This window comes from Thunnus maccoyii, chromosome 2, assembly GCF_910596095.1.
Source record: "Thunnus maccoyii chromosome 2, fThuMac1.1, whole genome shotgun sequence".
Taxonomy (NCBI): domain Eukaryota; kingdom Metazoa; phylum Chordata; class Actinopteri; order Scombriformes; family Scombridae; genus Thunnus; species Thunnus maccoyii.
Window position 1 is genome coordinate 35,446,648 of NC_056534.1, and position 21,202 is coordinate 35,467,849.

At 43.5% G+C, this 21,202-nt stretch overlaps 1 protein-coding gene across 3 annotated transcripts; it reads right to left on the minus strand.

Moving 5' to 3' along the window:
* Positions 1-558: 558 nt before the first annotated feature.
* On the minus strand, positions 559-21,192 carry LOC121882941 (ubinuclein-2-like). 3 transcript variants are annotated; one of them, XM_042391483.1, is made up of 17 exons: positions 19,106-21,192; positions 18,175-18,291; positions 16,920-17,018; positions 15,970-16,080; positions 14,137-14,240; positions 11,942-12,536; positions 11,235-11,305; positions 10,765-10,894; positions 10,054-10,160; positions 9,560-9,670; positions 8,964-9,107; positions 7,853-7,903; positions 7,673-7,715; positions 5,847-7,352; positions 5,547-5,754; positions 4,214-4,282; positions 559-2,373 (listed from the first exon to the last, which is right to left on the minus strand). In XM_042391483.1, exons 1-17 carry the CDS (start codon positions 19,418-19,420, stop codon positions 2,327-2,329), a joined length of 3,828 nt encoding a protein of 1,275 aa, XP_042247417.1. In that variant the 5' UTR covers positions 19,421-21,192; the 3' UTR covers positions 559-2,326. The 3 variants fall into 3 exon arrangements, with proteins under 3 accessions (XP_042247417.1, XP_042247436.1, XP_042247427.1); XM_042391502.1 differs by lacking the exon at positions 16,920-17,018; XM_042391493.1 differs by lacking the exon at positions 4,214-4,282.
* Positions 21,193-21,202: the final 10 nt, after the last annotated feature.

Genomic DNA, 21,202 nt, shown 5'->3' on the forward strand with positions numbered 1-21,202 from the left:
AATGCACTATTTACTCAAGACCGAGTAACATTTGATAAAAAACTAGTTTTTACAGCCGTTTAAGAAATGACTCAGACTATTTTAAACATAAAACTTCACATCTGTTAGCAGTTTTTGAAGATTTAAGTCTTCAGTACCGATAGAAGCTGAGGTTTAGCGCCACGAGCGGGGTAGTGAATTAGTGAAATGTTGAGACTGACCGACGTCATCCTTCAGGTGGTTCCTTCACCTCCAGAGATGAGCTGGTGGCGAGAAGCAACCTCACCAGGTTACTGATGACACCACAGACTACTGCGGACAAAAACTTGAGCTACTTTTACTAAATTGTGCTAACAGGACAGGTGTCATAATCAAGAAACGTTAAACTTACCGAAGTATTGAGACAACCAGTCAATCACAGCAGATATTACGGCTGCTAGAAGTCTTCAAATCTGATTGACCAGAATGAGCAGCAGCAGATTTATTAGAGGGTCTGAATTTAGTGACATAAAGATGTTGATCAATGATCAATCTTTGCACTGTGGCAGAAAGACGGAGAAAGAAACAGAAGAGTCGTCATGAAAACCACCTGTTTTGTTTAATTTGACACACAAAAATAATCTACAAAAAGACCAAATTAAGTAACCAGTTAACCACGAAATGTCATCATTTTTATCCTCCCCCCCCCCCACCCCAAAAAAGAAAGCACAATTTATAAGATGTCACCCACTGCTCCAGTCACATGACTTCACAATGACATCCCGCAGGACCACACACGTTGACACTCATGGGTTTACATTTTAGGTCAAATGTCAGAGTAATTTCTCTCTCACACACTCACGCTCACTCACACTCACTCTGACCAGTGCACCCCATCTTAGTGAGCTACAGAACAATCTTTGGCGTCGTTCTCGGTGCAGCCGGTCAGTCAGACACACATGGAGGAGGGCAGGGGGGGGGGGGGTCTAGTCGGGGAGGCCAGCGAGAGACTCAGGAAGAACGTTTTTTTTTTTTTGTTAACAGAGGTATTCAGCAGAGGGAAGGTATCTCTAAGACCGGGAGAGAAAAAAAGGAGTCTCGAGTGACATAATAAACATCTACAAACATTCACAACTCCAGAAATGCACTGACAAGTTGAGTAGAAGTTGAAAGCCAAGCGACGACTTGCACTTTTGCATTTTGAGCGTTTTACAGTCCTGCATAGATCTTTTTCATACTTTTTCAATACAAACTAAGGCGTTGTGTTATATTAAGTTGGTTCGAGTCAATAAGCAGAGAAGGTAAATAAAAAAATCTTAAATCACAAAACAAAAAAAACAAAAAAAAAAACAATTCAAGTAGGCTACAATCTTGACGTTTCTCCCCTCTCTCACAGGCGGCTCCTCTCGCCGGAAGTGGAGCCCAAAACTTTTTCAATTCAAGTCTTTTTTCCAGAAAAGGTCCAGTGTGATGAAACAGCACCAAAAACACACTGAGCGAGAGAGGGGCATCAAACTTACACTCGCTCATTATTGTGAGAAGGGGATATAACCCATTCATACAGAATAATCTGGAAAGAAATTAACAGTATATTGTGTTTTTTTTTTTTATGTACATACACACATTCAAAATCATCCTCACCGCTCTCTCTCTCTCTCTCTCTCTTTCTCTCTCTCACTCACACACACACACACACACACCATAACATGTTTTTGTCCCTGTGTAAATTACAAATAATTTATCAATATTCATTTAAGCTACTACTTAACAGTCATTAGTGGGAGCAGAGGTGACCAACAATAAAATTCTACGGACACGACGATTCCCACATCTGAGACAAAAGACAGAAAAATAAAAATTCATTATTCAGTCTGTTTTTCTTCTTTTTTTTTTTTTTTCTTTTTGTACTGCAAGAACAAGAGTCCTGTTATTCCACATAAGCTTAAATACAAATTATATTACGTAGCGTACTACTACTCTCATCTGTACCACCACCTCGCTCACACTCATTCCACAGTGATCAAGGTCGGTCATATGTAAACATGTTGACGAAAATAAAAATAAGCCGAACAAAAATAAGTGTTCTCGTCATCCACTCCGTCTTGTTCTCATACCCGATTCGTTAGAAAACACACTTAAATTAATTCATCATTGCCACTGCGAGGATAAACCGACTCTCCTTTAGGTCCGTTTAAAAAAAGAGGCGGTGGAGCCCCGCCCCCCCCACCTCCTCCTCCCCTCCTTCACGCCGCGTCAGTCGATCAAAGTGAAGATTCCTATTGGTGGATGTGTTCCAGGAGGCTGTGACGTCACCCCACCCCCACACCCCCAGCTGGTGTCTGCCGGCCTCCTGTGCGCCGTTTATTGGTCAGTGGGTTTTCCTCTTCATGTCTCCACTCTGGCTTTGGTTCGCATCTGGTTGGAAAAAGACGGAAGATTTTTTTTAAAAGACTTTGACATCAAGATGATAATAAATCGACTCTGAGAGATCCGACAGCCTGCTGCACCACGACGACAACAACGTCTTCATGCTGAGACTTCATCAGTTCATCAGCAGAAAACTTATAGTCAATCAACTTAATGATCAATTCTTCATTTAAAGTTTATGAAGTTTATGCAGTTTCTTTTTTCTGTGTTTTATATTTGACGTAAAAACTGAATTAAACGTCTTCCTGTTTTTGAAATCTTGGTTGTTGACGTGTTTTGGAAAACTGATGGGTTTACAACATTTTAAAGACTAAACTATTAATCGCTTAATTAAAAAAAGATTGACAGGCAGCTGATTAGATAAAGAAAATAATCGATAGTTTTAAGCCCTGATATGGAGAAACCTTCTCTGACAGTCAGTCTAACTTTACATTGATAAAACATGTTCTGGCTAATAATTCACTTCATTACATTGATGCTAATTAGATTAAGTCAGCTGATAGATGACAAGAATCTGTCAAGTTTATTTATCAACTATAAAACATTTCTTGGTCGCATTTGTTTAATAAAAATATCAAAAATCAATATCAGTCCTGCAACATTGTCCTAATACATCTGGAGGAATTAAAGCGACAGTCTGACAAATCCTTACTGTCATCAAATCAAGTATCTGCATATAAGTCAGTTAATAAGTCATAATAACTGTCGTACAGACGTGTCACAGATACGTTTGAAGCTAATTAAAACAGTGTCTCCAGAGCTCTGACGAGTTGATTTATTCAGATGTAAAATGCTGCGTTCAGTAAATTAAAGGGATTCATAACTACGTGTTAATGTAAAATATTGACTGATAGATTCTCGACCTCAGAAATCCAGTATTTGTCTGCTTATATGAGCTACAACTTGCTTTTTAGACGCAAAGTCGTCTTAAACAGCTGTTGTCGGCATCAAAAGGCAGATTTCAGAGGAACAAATGCAGAAGGATTTAAATCAGATGTGAAATTACATCACTGGACTGGTAGAAGACGCTACCACAGCTTCAGCTAGCTGACACATCTGTGGTTTAACTGGGCAGGTATTTATTAAACTGGGATTCATGTTTGTCACAAGAACAGATTTTTTAAATCAACAGAGGAGGAAAATCTGTCTGCGATACATAAGTCTGACAACTTTCTGTAATTTGAGATGCAGTTTTTCATCTGAGCGGTGAAACTCTGTCACTTCATCACATGTTAAACTGGTTCAACAGGCTGCAGGAGCTTTTTACATGATGCTGCTGATGCTGATCAGCAGTTTCACACAAGATCATCTGTGTTGGACTTTCTGTCTCCTGCTTCGGGAGTTCAGATGATTCTTTGACCTTTTTTTTCTGCAGCTATAAATACAAAATCATTCATCCTGAGATGAAGATAAAAACATGGAAGCAGCTGCAACAGATTCAACAACATGAAGACTGGAAGAAATGGTGTCAAACAAAGACTTTCTGATTCACGGCATAAGTTCATTTGTCATAATTTAGAATCAATTAGTTGCAGTTTCATATTAATCAGACTGCTCCTCTCGAATCAAAGAACCATCTGTACATCACACTGTGTTTTTCTACACACTACTGAACAAACAATACACTTCTGAATAAATTACTTGACGACATGCTTCTAACTGTGCTACAGCTACAGAGGGCAAACCAGAGACATGCCAAATATACTGAAGCAAGCAGAGAGTTACAGAACAAACAACACAGCGGCTGAGCAGAGGACAAGTCGACTTGACACGGACATATGGAGGAAGAGAGAGAGAGAGAGAGAAAGGAGGGAGGAATGCAGATTACCTGAGAAAGCAAGCTGCAAGTGAGGAGGTAGGGCAGCCTGCGACCCTGACTGGAGACTCTTATACAGATCTGAGGAGAGATGGGAGGGAAGGATGGACAGATGAGAGGGAAGAAGGCAACAACAACGACATTAAAGCCAGAATATGATGCAAATGGATGATGAAGCGTCAGTGAGGCGCCGGAGTACGAAAGGTTGAGATGACAGAGACGCGCACGAAATGTGGAGAGAACAAAAGGAGGGAGACAGTTTATTTAAAAAAAAATATTAAAAATTTAAAAAAAAAAGAGAGAGAGCACAGCGGAGATACTGATGGTACATTTCAGTGTGCCTGCGCACACACACACACACACACACACACACACACACACACACAGTCAACACACACACACAGGGTCAACATACACAGGCTATGAGATGTAAATGCTTCCTATTTTACTTCCACTGATCCATCTTTAGACAGTAAAAGCTGCACAAAACACTGAATAATTAGAGGAAAAGTTGCTTTTTTTCCTAACAAACCAATGTAGTGATTCTATTGGTTCATATTCTTAAACAAGATACTTTTGTGCCGAGCGAAGTCAAACATATTTCTACATGAAAAGAAAAACATTTAAAGTTGCTTGTTGCTGTGCGACAAGTTTCTATCCAACCAGTCATTTGTAGAAAAAACAACTTACATCTAAACTGTGTTAGTTAATAAATCTGGAGTAGTTCACAGTCTGCTGCTTGACATGAATTATGTAAATCAATATTAAAACTGCAGCTGTATCAGGAAATTAAATTGTAATTTTTTCATATAAAAAATCAATCGTTCAGCCTCACAAACGTATTCTAACCAGTTTAATCACTGCTGCAAATAGTTACATTAAAATAAAATATTACCAGAATGAGTCACAACTTTAAAAACCAGACCTAAGATTAGAAATGTTTCTAACTAATGAGGTCAATAAAAGAAGTAACTATGAATAAAAGTTCATTTAAAGAAGAGTGTTGGCAAACATTAATCATGTTCCTGGTAAATCTCCGTTATTGTCAACAAATCTCAAACCAACGAGTTATCTGTGTACTCTGATATATTTTATTCTCCGCTGTCATCCAGAAACTATTTAGCACTCGGTCGACATGCTCGCTGTAGTTTATTTTGACTCCGCAGACATCATCCAGCTGCTGCAGATTCTCACTAGTGCTCTACATTTATTTTAAGCCTCAGCTGAAAATAGTCTCCAACAAATGAACCTTTTACACCTGTTAATTATTATCACTTATTGCTTAAAACTACAGTGACCGATTAAACTCTATATCGCCGCTTTCACAAGATGTGTGTCTGCTCACCTATTAGGTCGCTCTGTGCTAGGGGGTATCCTGAGTTGGAGCTGGGGGCTGAGCCCATGCCAGCGGCCCCTGGGGCTCCGGGAGGGCTGAAATTGAGTAACGGTGGGAACTGGAAGGGCAGCGAGACGGGCACCAGGCCTCCCAACATCCCGAAGCCCAGGGGCAGAGCGGAGGGGCTGCCCAGGAGCGGAGTGCCTGCTGTTGATACCTGCGGAAACCAGACGTCACGGAACTCTACTGTCTGATACGGTGTGAACATCGAAACATGCTTTCTTCCTTCGTGTTAGCGTGAACACTAACCTGTGAGAGGTGTGACGTTGTGGAGGACGTGGCCAAAGTTCCTGAAGCCGCCCAACCGTTTCCTGCCTTTGAGTTCTGGTTGGCCCCGCCCACGACCCTCTGCCTCTGCCCGTGATTGGCTGAGACTGAAGACGGGGGCGTTTTGTCTGGGAGACTGCAGACAGCCTTGATGTTGCTGTTGGAGTTGTTGTTGATGCTACTGTTGCTCGTGGTCGACTGAGCTTTCTGGCCTCCGGCGAAGCTGAAGCTGCCCTGCGTCTGCTTCACCTGCCCGCCGCTCGACACGCTGAACGGGGGCCGGAAGGTTTTGGGGGTTTTGGGGGAGTACTGGTGTTGTTGCTGTTGGCTGGGGATCATCTGATGGGAGAGCGGATGTGAAGGTGAAGAGGACGGGGAGGGGGAGGAGGAGGGAGGTGGGGTGGGCGCCGGAGGCCGAGGGGTGAGTTTTATGATGGGGGAGGCGTTGCTGCTGTGGGAGGACTTGGTGAGGGTGGCCTGCATGGGTGTGATGAAGTTGGGCTGGTGGTGGTGTGTGTGGGATTTACTTTGAGAGGAGTGTGAGGTGTGGGAGGTGTGGGAGGTGGGGGATGGCGAGGAGGCCACTGGGGAGGGGGGGCAGAAGGACTGCAGGCCGGGGTGGGAGGTAGAGTTGGAGCGGGACAAGGAGGATGGGGAGGAAGAAGGTGTGATGCCGCTGCTCACGGCGCTGCCGTTGCTGCTGATGCCGCTGGCTTTGGCACTGCTCTTGGCCAGTCCTCCCATAGTTCCCAGCATCCCCACGGGGCTAACAAAGCCCTTCTGATGGGGGGGCAGCAGAGGGGAAGCTGTGGGAGGAGGCCGCTGCTTCGGAGGTGACGGGGAAGGGTGCGGATGCATCTTGCCACTTACGCCCATTATTGAGCTCGGCCTGTGATTGGGTGATGCCATGGTAACATGTCTCTGATTCTGGGTTTGGCCCAAGGCGCCGGATCCTTTGATCAGGCCGTAGGGACCATCTGCAGTCCTGGAGGCCAGCGACAGGCCTGCTGCCTGCACACGAGCCATGGAGGATACAGCGGGAGACGAGGAAGAGGAGGTAGAAGAGGAGGTAGAAGAGGAGGTCAGTAGCGTTGTTGTTGTTGGCAAATTCCCAGTGGCGGCCTCCACCTTAGACAGGGAATGTTGCTGTGTTGTGGATGTGACCGAGACAGAGAGCTGAGAGGCTGAGGGGTAGTGAGGGGTGACGGGGGGAGGAGAGGAGGTGGGGATTTGCAGGGGTGGAGGCGACAAGGGGCTGTCTGAGGGTCCCGAGCCCTTGGATGCGTTGCTGAGGAGGGCCAGGGCGTGGGAGATGGAGTCCAGAGAGGGAGCGGTCAGATCCTCGTCCAGAGAGTCCGACAGACAGATGGGCTCCGAGGGCAAGGAGGAGGAGAGGGGCTGGCGGTTGGAGGTCAGAACGGATGTGGAGGTGGGCAGGGATGGGGTGGAGGTCATGGTGAGAGGTGGCTTTTGGATCCACGGACCCTCCTAAAGAACAGAAGACACATGGTCAGTGTCGTTTAAATTATAAAATGAGTGGAAATAATTAAATAAGACTTGATGAATAGAAGTTAAATAGTGGATCCATTTCAGTTTGTCAGTTATATAAAATTAAATAAACACTAAATAGCAATTCTGTCCTCAGAATTGAACAAATATGAGACGAGAAGCAGAGACTCATTATGAGGATACAGTCTATTATATTGTTGCTTCCATAGAAAATGCTGTTTGGCAAATGAGTTCAAACTAAATTATAATTGTGGGTTTGAAACGACTGTAGTCGTTTAGACTGTAGTACATAGACTCACCTTGGCTTTGGCCTTGGGTCCGGGCACCATTCTCCTCTTGACTCTGAAAGGGAAAATGCAGGCAAATATTGAGCCTTTTCTATTTACATTTTTGCATTCAAGCTCGGTTTGAGAGAAATCCCAGAGTAGTGAGTGTTATTAAGGAAACATGAGCTGTTTTGAGATAAAGTAAATACTTACAGGTTTCCAGTGAGGTGACTGTGAACGGCGAGACTCTCCTTGAACAGAATCCTGAGTAAAGAAAAACCGCTATGTTACCAGAGTTAACAGAACATCACAGTCATGGATGTCATACAGCAATTACAACTAATGCTGATTGGAGATATCAATCAATCAATCAGGGAGAAACATGTGGAAAAGACAGAACTGTCTGTGTATTAACGAGCAGCAGAAGCTTCTGCAGATACGAGTTGACCCTCACAGAAGAACAGTGTGGACATTAAAGCTGGTAGTGTGTTTTTTTAAAGATTGTAATCTTGTAAAAGTAATATTTGTTGGAGCAGCTGTTGGAACACTTTGACATCACGTTGAGAAGCAGAGTTTTAAAGAAATGTTCCTGACCTCCCGAATTCAAACTCTTTATTTTATTTTTCCAAGTCATGAAAATGGAATCACATTTTTCTTTGGATCTACATTATAAATTACCACAACAAGTGATAACAAGCAGCTGCTGCTTCCAGCAACTCTGAAGTCAGGAGTGTTAAGACTGAGCCGAAAGTTTCTGAATTAACAGACTGATGTTTGTGTCGGTGTTGTATCGTACGTTCTTATCATCTATTGGAACCTATTTTATCCTGATATAAGTTTTAAACATGTATGTCGATATAGACACACACAATAATTAATGATTGTGTGTCTTTGTGCTGCACAGCTGCTGTATATAAAGGTTTAATATGCTCATAAAATGAGTCCAACTCACTTACAAGAAACCAGTAGCAGCAGTAAAACCAGTAATTGTTGTAGAAATTAACACATTTATGATCAGCTGCTATTTAACAACGATGTTGGGACAATAAGAAAGACACATACATGTAGTAAGTAGCTACTCTGAAAAGGACTGTGGCTCTGTCTCTTGGTATTTCACACACACACACACACACACACACACACACACACACACGTTATTGTTTCCAACTTAATCCCAGTTGTGAGGTGAACTACATTGTTCTCTGCTGGAAGACTTTTCTATAATTTTCTCATCACCGAGAAGGAATTTGTTCAACAGCCGTTATTTAAATACCACATAAACACAAGAGCGCACACACAGAAACACACACACACACACACTGACCTGGCCTGCATCCAGCCCTTGGGCCATAGTGGTTTGACCTCATTCTCTAAGAAGGCCTTGAGGTAGTCCTCCACAGACAGAGAGCCCTGGTTCTCCATCTCGTAGCCGCTCAGCTTCACTCGCACCAAGCTGCACAGCAGGTTCCTGCACAAACACAAATCATTCAGTATTAAAATCTAAGAGTCGGAGGTAATGACGAACATGTGGAGGGTTGTTGTGAGAATAAATGCTGAGTGAAAAGCAGTTGTGAGTCTCAAGGTTTTTGTCATTTCATCAGGTCTTTACTTGATGTTTCTACATTCATGCAGATTCAGGACTTTCCCAGAAACTTTAAAAAGGTTTTGTTTGGTGAAGTTCAGGAACTAAAAGTTGTGTAAATAATTAGGTCAAAATCACGTGGGAGTGATTGTTACTGCTATTGTTTTTCTCCATAGTAACTATCTGTGAGGTAAGATGTGTTTACTAGATTAGACACCGACAGGACAGATGAAGACGTGTGATGAGACAAACAAGTCGAGATACAAAGTCAAACCTGCGGCACCACGAACACGAACACACACACACCGTTATTCCAGCAGACAGTTGTGGATCATTACCTGAGCTTGTCATCCCAGACAAACTTCTTCCGCGGGCCCATCACCCTTTTCCCCGGTTTCTCCTCCTCCTCCTCCTCTGAGCCGATCTTATCGCCCTCCTCTGACTGCTGCCTACAGGACACACACACACACACACACACACACACACACACACACACACACACACAGAGAGAGACACACACAGAGACACACACACACACACACACACACACAGACAGAAACAAATAAACAGCTTGAATAAACTTTAGTAAACACTGTAAACAGTTCCCTTTGTTACTAGATTCTTGCACACAGTTTGATTACTAAGTTGCGAGTGTTCAGTTCCAGGAAGAAGAAGAAGAAGAAACCTGACTGTCAAACTGAAGAATCTAGTCACTAAAATTGTGACATTTTATATGATTCACTTAAACAACCCACCGAGAGATACTTTCAGTTGGATGATATACTGTTTTTCACCTGTGTCTTCTGAAACGACGAGGGCAGGATCTACTTACTTTGCAACCTTAGCCATGCAGTCCATGTTATATCTGGCTATCTGCTCTGGCATCACGCTGCACACCGCCAGCTTCAGCTTCAACAGCGGCGTCCGCAGTCTGTCATCCTGAGAGAGAGATGAGAGGATGGAGGCAGAGCGTGGCGATGAGGCACAGAGGATTACATAGACGACAAAAAAAATTAAAAGTGAAGAAGAAGAAGAAAGAGGAAATGACAAAAGAAGGAAAAAGTTGAGAAGAAAGACGACGGTTGGACGGGGATAAAGAGGAAGAATAAAAGAGGGAGTAGTGAGAGTGGGGGGGGGAGTGTGTTGTCAACAACTTTAATGGATCATGACAAAAGACATTTAGAAGTCTGTTTTCAGACTGTTGAACTAGTCCGCCTATACTGAGAGCCCTGCACATTAACAGCTGAGGCGGTGGAGATGAGTCGGAATAAAAGAATGACGGGACGAGAATAAGAAACCGGACAGAAGAGCTGAATGAAGCAGCTCAGATGCAGAAATATAATAGAAACGTTTGAAGGAAACACTTATTTATCGTGTTGAAAAAAAACTTTAAACTGCTAATATTTTGTGGTCACAGATGAGTATAAATTTATGACCCGATAAGCCACAAGGGGACCCTAAAAATCACTGGCTTGATGCAATAAAAAAAAAAAAAAACACAAAACAGGAAGTAGTTGGAGGAGAGCAGAGAGACCTCGCTCACCTGGATGTTGAGGCTGAGCTTCTTCAGCCGTTTGAGGAGGGCTTCTTTGTTGCACGGCACGAACGCCTCCATGTGCGAGTAGATGTCTGAACGCACCTCAGGAGGTTGTTCCTGGACCTGCAGCTCGATACTGAGAGGAGGGAGAGGAGGGAGAGGAGGGGGGAGAAAAAAAAAGTTAAAATGGTGGAAAACATGAGAAGTAGAAGAATTAAAAGGACAGAAAAAGATGGTGGAATACAGAGAGAGGAATGAGAGGACAAAGAAACGAGAGAGCGGAATGGAAACGAGAAGCGTGTGATTAACGCAGACAATGAGAAGCAGAGAGGAAACAAAACACTTGAAGACAGAAGGAGAGGCGGCGAGGGAAATCTGCTGAGAACGACTGAGAGAGAGAGAGACAGAAAAAAAGGGGGGGAGAGGAGAGCGAGCTGGGATTCGGCTGACGGTGATTTAAAAGCTGTCCTACTCACTCCAGGAGAATGTTATTCATGTCCAGGGTGAAAAATTTCTTCCTGCCCTCCTGATCAAACTGCCGCGAGGCCTGTGGGAGAGAAAGGCTGAGTCAGCACAGCAGGACATACAGAACAAATACATATATATACACATCTGTGATGCTGCAGCTCTACAGACACCGACCTTCAGCTAATTTTTAAAGAGTCTTTAAGTGACACTTTCTTTAATGAATTCGAGAAAATGCTAATGTTAAATCTCCAACCTTTTCCCCGAATGTTATTTTTAGAATAAACACGAAGAAACACCATCAATTCTTGTTCTTCCTCTGCCTCCTTCCTCCTCCTCCTCACTCTTCACCTCTGTATCCTTCACTTGCATCATCCTGTTCGACTGCCTCTCTCTTTAAAAATTTTTTACCAACCATCTAGAAAAATATTTCTCAGCTACAGATTGACTCTGTGGCTCCGAGATACGAGAGCAACGAGAAAATAAGAACTTCTTCAAAAAGGCAGCGCTGCCGGCTGAGTTGTTTTAGTTACATAAAACCCTTCAGGGTTCAGCTCGGAGCCGCGTGTCTCTAAGAAGAGACTATTCTCGTCGGACTAAACAATACCAATAAACATTCGGTCCCACTTCCTCGGCTGATTGGCGTTCCTGTTTAACTTCTGAAAAGAGGATTCGCATGTAATTGCAGCCGCCCACGGACGGGCTACCGTTGACTCACCGCCCGCAGGTCCTCGATGCGTTTAATAAGAGGAGCAGGCAGACCGCCAGGCAGCGGAGGAGGAGAGAAGAGTCCACCAGAAGATCCCAGGCCTCGCCCCGGGCCACCTCCTCCTCCTCCTCCTCCTCCTCCTCCTCCTCCTGCTGCTGCTGCCGCTGTTTTGAGAGTCGGAACGCCGACTCCCAGAATGCCGTTCTCTCTGGCCGCCGCCATAGCGTGCTGCTGGTCGGTGTCCAACATGCTGAAGTCCAGGTCGCCTAGGAGATCCTGAAGCTCCTTCTCGTTGGCCGAGCCCAGCAGCGACATCACGGCGGGGTCCGAGGTGAGGTCTGCCAGCGAGAGGTCGTTGCTGGCCGCGTTGCCCTGCGGGTGGGTGGAGTTAGAGGCTAACAGGTGGTTTGTAGAGTTGGCGGAGTGGCTTGGCTTGTTAGCCACGCCTCCCGCCAGGCCCGAGTGAGCCACGGTGGGGTTTCTTTTCCTCATCTCCTCCTTCTCCCGGGTGAAGCGGCGGAGCATGGCCGCCAAGTACAGCGAGTCCTTCATCAGCTTCTTCCTCTTCTTCTTCTCCGGTCGGTGGAGGTTGAGAGCTGTCACTCTGTTAGAGAAAAACACAAAAATGCTAAGTACACATTTTCATGAACGTTAATAAGTAGACAAAATATTAGGAACACCATTCAATATAACACACTCCAGTACACGACCAGCAGCCACCACGACCTCAAACATAAACATAAAGTAGAATTATCACCTTTCTGACAATGTCAACAAAAACTGGAAATTTATAAGCTTCGTAAATGTAGAATTTATGGCAGAGCTGCTGTATTGGATTGCACTAATAAAGTGGCTGGTGAGCGTGCACACACACACACACACACACACACAGAGTCTGCGCTGGCATTTTGTTTAACTTCATCCATCCGTTTCTTTTAGGGAGGGGGGGGATTATTTGCCTTGATCAATATCAGTATCAAGTGACACCATACCATTTCCCTGTTGCTGTTTTTCATTAATGTAGCTTGCTAGCTATGTAGGAAGATGACCCCCATTCTTAATCCCGCCTACTAAACTCTGATTGGTCGAGTATTCCTCCAGCCGGTGGAAATGTCCATAAATAGGCACAACACAAGACCTATTTAAATAGCTGAACAAATCTGAGATGTAGGCTCTGTGGTCTGGAAGCAGGCTTCCCCCCCCCCCCCCCCCCCCCCCCCCCCCCCCCCCCCCCCCCGCTCCCTTTGTCAAATTTTAACCCACCAGCTTACATAAGAAATCTTAATAAGATAAGAAAAACCTCTTCAGTTACATTTCAGAGGGACAGAAAGGTGAAAGAACAAGATTAAGAAAAAAGGTGAAACACATGCTACAGATAAGTAAGCGGTAAACATCAACACATGCTGTAAGAGACGACTCAGATGATGTGGGAAGAGCGTGAAACTGTGTGGATTTTGGAAGGATTAACCTGTAGTCTGCTCTGAAAGATCTGACACACACACACACACACACACATATATAACATCATCTGTTTCGTAATGGCACAATGGCAATAGCTGCTGCTATTTTTGGAAGTTGTTTTCAGGATGGCGGCATGTTGCGAGTATTTGGCCTATCTGAGCGTGGATAATGGAGCGTTTTTCTAGAAGGTGGCTGGCTTGTCACAGCGACTAAGAGCAAGTCAGAGTCAGCATCCCTGCCTCATGATAGATGTATGAGAGGCTCCGCACAAAAAGCAGAGGAGCGTAATGTCACGCAGGGAGGTGGATTATTAGCGGGGCAGAGGGTGGACAAATGCGTCATCGCATATTCACAGCGGCCCAAAAGTCCTTGAGTGTCCGAAAGGTCAACTTTTCAAGCACAGGAGAAAAACTTGTCCATTTACCGAACAGCATCTGTGTATCTTTGACATTTTAAAATAACAGACATTTCAATAGCTTGGCTTGATGGGACTGAATCATTTGATTAAGTGGGAGATTAGGTTTTTAAAGGGCTATTTTACAGATGCGTGGAAACTGATGGATTCCTGACAAGAATTTATTGGCTGCAGTTTCAGCTTGCTCAGCTACTCATGAGCCATTCATCGGGCTTCTTAATACATATACACTCAAGAATCGCTTATATGAAGAAGTATAGCATCACCGACTGACACCAGACAACCACAGAAATAACAGACGGTGTTATTATACCGCCGTGATTCTCACCCTTGTTTAGGTACTCTGTTCTTCTTCGGGTTCTTCTCTTCCAGGTTGTTCACCTCCTTCTTTTTCCTCTTCTTTATCACCTGCCCCATGTTGTCATTCAGCTTCTGAAACAAGAGCACAAACACTCCTTTAACTCAAATACACAGATGACAACACTGCACAATATATCCTGTCCAGAAACAGATGCAGAGCTGTGTGTGTGTGTGTGTGTGTGTGTGTGTGTGTGTGTGTGTGTGTGTGTGTGTGTGCTCATCGCTCCAGATGTGTTGGACAGAGATTTACATCACATCTCACTAAAACTGGGATTCGATCCAAATCGGCGTGTCGACATTTCATCTGGACGGAGGAGATTCTGCTGTGTCATATGTTCCGATTACGACAGCGTGAGTTAAGTTTTACTTTTGGTTACCATGTTATTCTTCACCTCTATGATGAATTACACGAATTTGTCCACAATGTCCACGGTATCGTTTGTCTCACTATACTTGAGAGAAGCAGGTCAGGATTTTTTTTTTTACATACATATATGAATGATGGAAAAGGATTTCCTACATGAGTGCTTCTGTATAGCCAAGAATTAGAATAAGTAAGTAAATATAAGTAAGTAAGTGAGGCCACGTTCAGACTGTCATTAACTCTGCATGAAAAAACACAACCCTGTCATTCATTTGAGTCGCAGCGGTCCAGCAGCTCGGCCGAGGTACCGACGCAGAGTCCTCCTGCAAGAAAAACCCCCCGAGGGCTGTGTAACTATATCCACATGATATCCACCATATAGTTCCCTCAAAAAGTCCACAAAAAGGAGCGTTCGTGGCATGTACGACACTATTTTCTGCTAACAGTCCCACAATGCAATGGGCATCCTTTTAAAAAATGCGACTCTACGGCTGATGGTGACGCCACAAAAATGACAAAGATGATGAGTAAGAGAGTAAAATGACTATTGAGTGTCTGTTATGTAGGAAGTGTGAGTTCAGATGCAGCTGTGGCCACCTGGCAAAAAAAAGTTGAACCGGGCTCGACTTGGTGATGTCATCTAGAAAGACGCTGCGGAGGCCAAATCTCATACGTGTAAACACGAAGGTTGATGACTTTATGATGTAAACAAAGTATCTCCACTGTCAACCTCACGATCGTCACGACAGAAGATAAAACAGTTATAATAATAGTTGTAAACATCTGTCTCTGAGTGTTATAAACCACCGCGCCGTGTTGTTTTAACGTTGGTGTAACGTTGTTGGTCTGAATCCCTGCTTACCTCAGCATATTTACAAAATAAGTAACCAAGAGAATTTGAAGAAGAAGATCGATTTATGGCTTTGAGGAGCTTTGGACGTGTAAACCTACAATAGTTTTTTTTTCCCAATAATTTATTTTTTTGGATGTTTGACTGAAGGATCTGACTCCAAAACCTCAACTCAGTCTATCTGCTGAAACCGGTGCTTTATTTTTTTCACAAATTTAGAATCTGCATTCCTCACCGTGTGGAACTCATTGGATCACTTTTATGTGAGAGAAGCGACCGCTGTAGCGTTAAAAATCTGAGCGAGCGAGCCGCTGCGACTGAATCAATGTGACCTTATTTAATGCGGATGGATCATATCCAGCCGATATCTGATTCGATGCATCCCTGGTTTGATTTTGAGTGATTTTATTGATGATAATATAGGGAGTTATTGTGTCGACTCGTAGGCATAATGATGTCATCCACTCACCTGGACTCTTAACATCGAGGCCCATGAGGGAAATAAATTAAATAAACTAAAATAAACAAACATTTCCATGTGTTTTGCAGGTCTGAGATCTGTTATGTTTATGTTAGGGAGGTCTCACCTTGTCTTCCTCTCCCTCGGAGTCGGAGGCCGCTCTGAACTGCAGCGTGCCGGTGTTGATGTAAAATCCCCCCAGCTTTGTGGTGAGAGAGGCAGGCACCAGCTCATCATACTGAGAAACATAACAATGGAAGACAGTTTGTGGTGTAAGATCACAGGAATGTTGAAAACAATAAATCCTCTTACACAACAAAAAAACGCAGACGTCGTCTCCGGATTTCAAAACATTATCGAGTAAGTGATCGTGTTTTTGTTAACGTTTCACAAAGCAGCTGATGTGTCTCTGTTGCTCAGTGAAAATGAAGGACACTTGTGCGCCAAAATAAATAAATCACTAAAAACAATCAAAATCCCTCCAGGCCAGAGATGAAACATTTTTCCATTATGGCGCATATCAAAACAGAGAGCGGGGTCACGCAGGCGCTGCCAATTTGTGAGTGTAGAGAGGACAGCTATCAAAACAAAACAACAAATATCACATAATGGCAGACAATCCATACAAAGAGCATAATACCAGCGATTACAGTCACACGGAGAGCGATACACTCTGAAAACTGAGCTAGAAAAACAACAACATATCCCTGTGTGGACACTCGCAGCACGTATGTATTCATGAGTCATGTGGACCGTTTTAGACAGTAGTCTCCGGTTGGTTGTAAGAAGGGACAAGTGTCTATCTTTAGAAGTGAATGTACTGTATTGAAACGTCAGGCGAGGAAATAAATATTTAACCACAGAAGAATAACGTCTACCTCAACACCACACGACAGGACGAGAGAACGGCGCGTCAGAAACGCGATGAGGACAGCAAATAAATCAGCAGATAACAAGGGTGAAAAGAGAACAACGTGTCATTAAAAGAGACCAAAGTGAGATGTTTGACTTAATTAAAGCGACACCCTGGGAAAACTGTCACATCACGTCATTATTAACGAGGTGAACGGTACTCACAGCTTCCGAGTTGTCAATAAAGGGGTCTGTCTCATCATATCCGAAGCCTATATCAATCAAATCTTGCATTCTGTCCTTCTTCTTCTTCCCTGTGTTGCCCTGAAAAATAAAAAAACCAGTGATTATCTTCTTTATTTTCATTCACAAGCAAATGAAACCCTAACATGAACCTCACTGTAACGCTGAGCTTAAAATCAGGGTGAGTGACAAAGTGTCCTGACTTCCGGGGGGACGTTATCTCCACGTGTCTGTTGTTTTAGGGACATTTTAAGAACACAAACACACATCAGAACAAAGTAAAACAACAAGAGTCTGACCGACATATAAGCCCACGTCGACTTCTTACAGATATACCATTATTAGCATATATTAGCATATATGTCGTCCGTTAACTGATAAGAAAATTACACAACAGAAAACGCCAGAGAGAGATGTGTGTGACGGCATTCAGAAACTGTTTCTCCATTAAAGAGTTCGTCAACCGGAGAGCAAAGTTTATTTTTCAGCTGAAAAATGTCCCGTTCAAGACAAACAAAGAGAGGATCTTTATTAAAACACTTACGATGTGTTATATTATGTAAAAAACACAAAAACAACTTCTCACATCAGTCGAGCTTTTGAAACAACTAGTAAGTGACTCAAATATTACTTTAAAGGAATCCCGTCTTTCTTGCTCTTCCTGACGTTTCTCCTATTTTCCCCTTAATTTAAGTTTTTATTGTGGAGTTTTTTTTTAATAATGTGAATCGAGGGTCTAAAGACAGAAAGTGTCACCTGTTGTATAAAAACCTTTCAGGAAAATCTGTGATTTTGGATGATATTCTGTAGATTAAATTCATGTTACTATAACAATTTACCAAAACAAAACACTAACAGTCATTTTAACCGACTTATCAGCTAATATTCATTTATTGCAGATACCGGTGTTGATGTGTTTGTCAGTGGACGAGTGACAAGAAACTAGCAAAGATATGTGAGATATACTGTATGTAAGGTCATTTAGATAACGTGTCGCAATTACATTGTTTGTCCACCAGAAAGCGCTGACAAGTTTATTTTTCTGTAAAATGTCACACTCATAATTGTCTGTGTTTGTCAGCTGATACATCATTATCAGGTTTTTTTTTTTTAAATTCTCAAACATCAATATTGGTATCAGCCTCAAAAATCTGGTATCAGTCGATCTGTAATTTAAAACATGATCTGATAAGAAACACTTGATCCAGAAAGAAAAAGTAAAAAAAAATAAACTCACATATTTATTTTCAAACTTCTTTGCCAGAGCTTCAACCTGGAGCCGCTCTCTCTCATCATCGTTGAAGGGGTCGTTGGGATTCGGGGCTGAAGTCAGACTTGGAGGTTTATTCTTTGCCTGGAATAAATATTGCAAATTGAATTAATCATTAATAATGAAAAACATTATCACAAGATTGCCAGAAAACTTAAAATAACTGAATAACTGCAACTGAGTGATGTTAAAAAACCTCAAAATATGCCAAAACATGATGTTGGCATTGGTTCAAAAAGGAAATATTTAATTATCTTTTGGTTTGGAAAACTTTTTTCCTCCCCTCCCCACTCATGTAAAACAACATTACAGAAAAAAAAAAGAATAATCCAAAAGTGCATAGAAGCAAATTGAAGCGAGTGTCTTTGATGTCTCAGCCCTGACATTTGCCTTGCTCCCATTGCTACATCCTGGTACCTCCATCAGCAATGCTCTCTCATCTATCTATCACCCGCAGCCACACAGGGCCAAACTGCATGTGGCATTTCCAAGTGCTGTAATGGCTGTGTGTGACTGGGCTGTTGCTGGGCAAGTCTGAGTGAACAGGACACAGGTAGCAGCACAAGATAAGCTTTATCTGTGCATGTGCACAAAGACAGGAGGTCTCCCTTCGCTACTGTCAAGAAGAGCGCAGCTGAAGTTGGAAAAAGCACACGGATGAGTGGCCAAAAAAAAAACAAAAAAAAAAAACACACAACTGGTGCTGTCCTTTTGTGTGGAGTCGCACTAATGGTCAGTTTCAACAACCACGCTAGTCCACAGAAGGACAAGGTGCACTCCCCTCCTCCTTATTTAGCAATGACAAGTCCACACAAACACTTCCAAGAGCAATAAAAATGAACTCCGGCTACAGTCTCAGCCGGCCTGGTAATGTTTTAGTGAAACTGGGAGATCCTACCTGGAGGTTGTGGATGAGTTCGCCGTAATTAAACTCGGCGGAGGAGCGGTCGTCGGGCTCGGACAGGGGCAGGTTCAGCCGCACCGTCGTCCTCCTCTCGGCTCCGGTCTTGTCCCTGTCGCCGGTTTTGCCGAGGCGACCGTTGCTGGCAGCAGCGGCAGCTCCTGCCCCGGTCGCCGCCGTTGCCTCCACCTCCCCGGCTCTGCCGAAGTTGAAGTCGGCCTCATCCTCCAGCCGGCGTTTCCTGGACTCCGCGGCTGCTCCAGCTGCGAAGGCCGAGAGGGTGACAAATTGCACTTTTCTCGGCTCGGCCATTTGGATGAGCTGCCTGCCTGAACCTCGCTCCGGACAGACAGCGACAGCGAGGAGAAGAGCTACTTCGCGAAACTACTCCAAATTGGTGGCTTGAAGAAGGTTTCGCGAAGCCCCGACGGCTGCTCAGTGCCTACACGGATGTAAGGGCCTCCTCCGCACCATACGAAATGAACTCCAGGGGATGCGACGGTCGGGGAAAAGTTGTTTTTTCGGCAGCTACTTGCATCCTCAATTTGCTATGGGACCGAGACATTCACAGGAGCCATCTTGGGTTTCGGGAGTAAATAAAATATCAGAAGAGAGGGGTCGCTGCGCATGCGCGTACGCACAAAACGGAAGCATCGTGACACGGGGGGAGTCATCCCGTCCAATCAGCGTGTGCCCCGATCCTAAACCCGCCTCTGTCACAACAGGCGATAATAACAACACTATCAGTACTATTATGACCTTTATAAAGTGTCTGAGTGAAGGACAGCCAGTAGGATGCACAGACCACATGGTGTGTGTGTCCAGACATCCATTAACAGCTTCATCTCGGTTTCACTATCGACAGCTTTCATTTGATGCCTTTCATTGTCTGTTCAGGAAAATGCTGAATTCTGCACTTTTCTATAATGGCACCAGCACACACTCAAACATCAAATCCTTGACAGAAGCTAGATGATTGGCTCTCTCAGCTAGCCACCCGGACACAGCTGATCTGGTTACAGGCTCTAATGACCACCTGTTGACACAGTTTAAGTGTGCTCATAATTATAAACTGTGCTTAAATTTCAGTTTGAGATGGATCCTTGTGTTTTCTGTTCTTTTGGACAGAAACCATGACTGAAATAACCTGTTAGGGGGGCCCCCAGGCAAAAATTTGCTGCTGGGCCCCAACTCTCCTCTTACTGCTTATCTATGCAATATACCCTGTAGCAATGTACCCTTCATTTAAAGATAAGGCTGGTGAAAGTCTACATTTTTTTGTTATTGTCAACAAATCCCATGAAAAGATCTAAAACCAACAACACCTTAACCCATCTCTTACTATTTTTCAACCCCCCCTTCCCTGTCTGTGGCACTCAGCCTTGAAAAACTTGTCTAGTTTTTTTTTTGTTGTTGTTGAAAAGACAACAGGAGTAATTTCCTCAAACAACTGGCTACTGTAGTTTTTAGCAAACTTTACTCTAACAGGAGTAAAATCGTGTATTTGTTGGAGATTTTTCTGCCCCAGATTCGGTGCACCAGTGAGAATTTTCAGCAGTAGGATAGTAAGTAGAGTCAGTTCAGTATAAACCACAGTGTCTGTGTTCATCATAATGAAGCAACATGTCAGCCGGTGCGACTGTGCGGCTCTTTGATGTGGTTTTAACAGTTTGTGGAGAACAATAGAGGTCTACTGCACAGAGACATAAACTGGAATAATACACACTTTTATTAGTGATATGTGTATCATGACAGAACAGTATAAAATAAAACGATTAAAAAATTAAGACCAAATTCCTTAAAAAATTTGCACTCAATCAAATTACTAACACTGACTGACATGCAGTGAATCAGGAGCTCCTGGGGCCCCTCGAAGTCTCCACTTTGCCCAGCTGTTAATCCAGAATCTGTTGAGTCTGTGTTGTTTCAACGTATGCAAACATTTTGGAAAGATATACAGAATCGAGTCGTCCTTTAAAGTTGAAAATGTTCCCACGTTTACATCTTGTCAGTGGTTTTTTAAATAATCTTGATATTCACCTCCTGGATTTAATGAATTTGGATATTTTTACTTCATGTATGTAAGTGATGCTC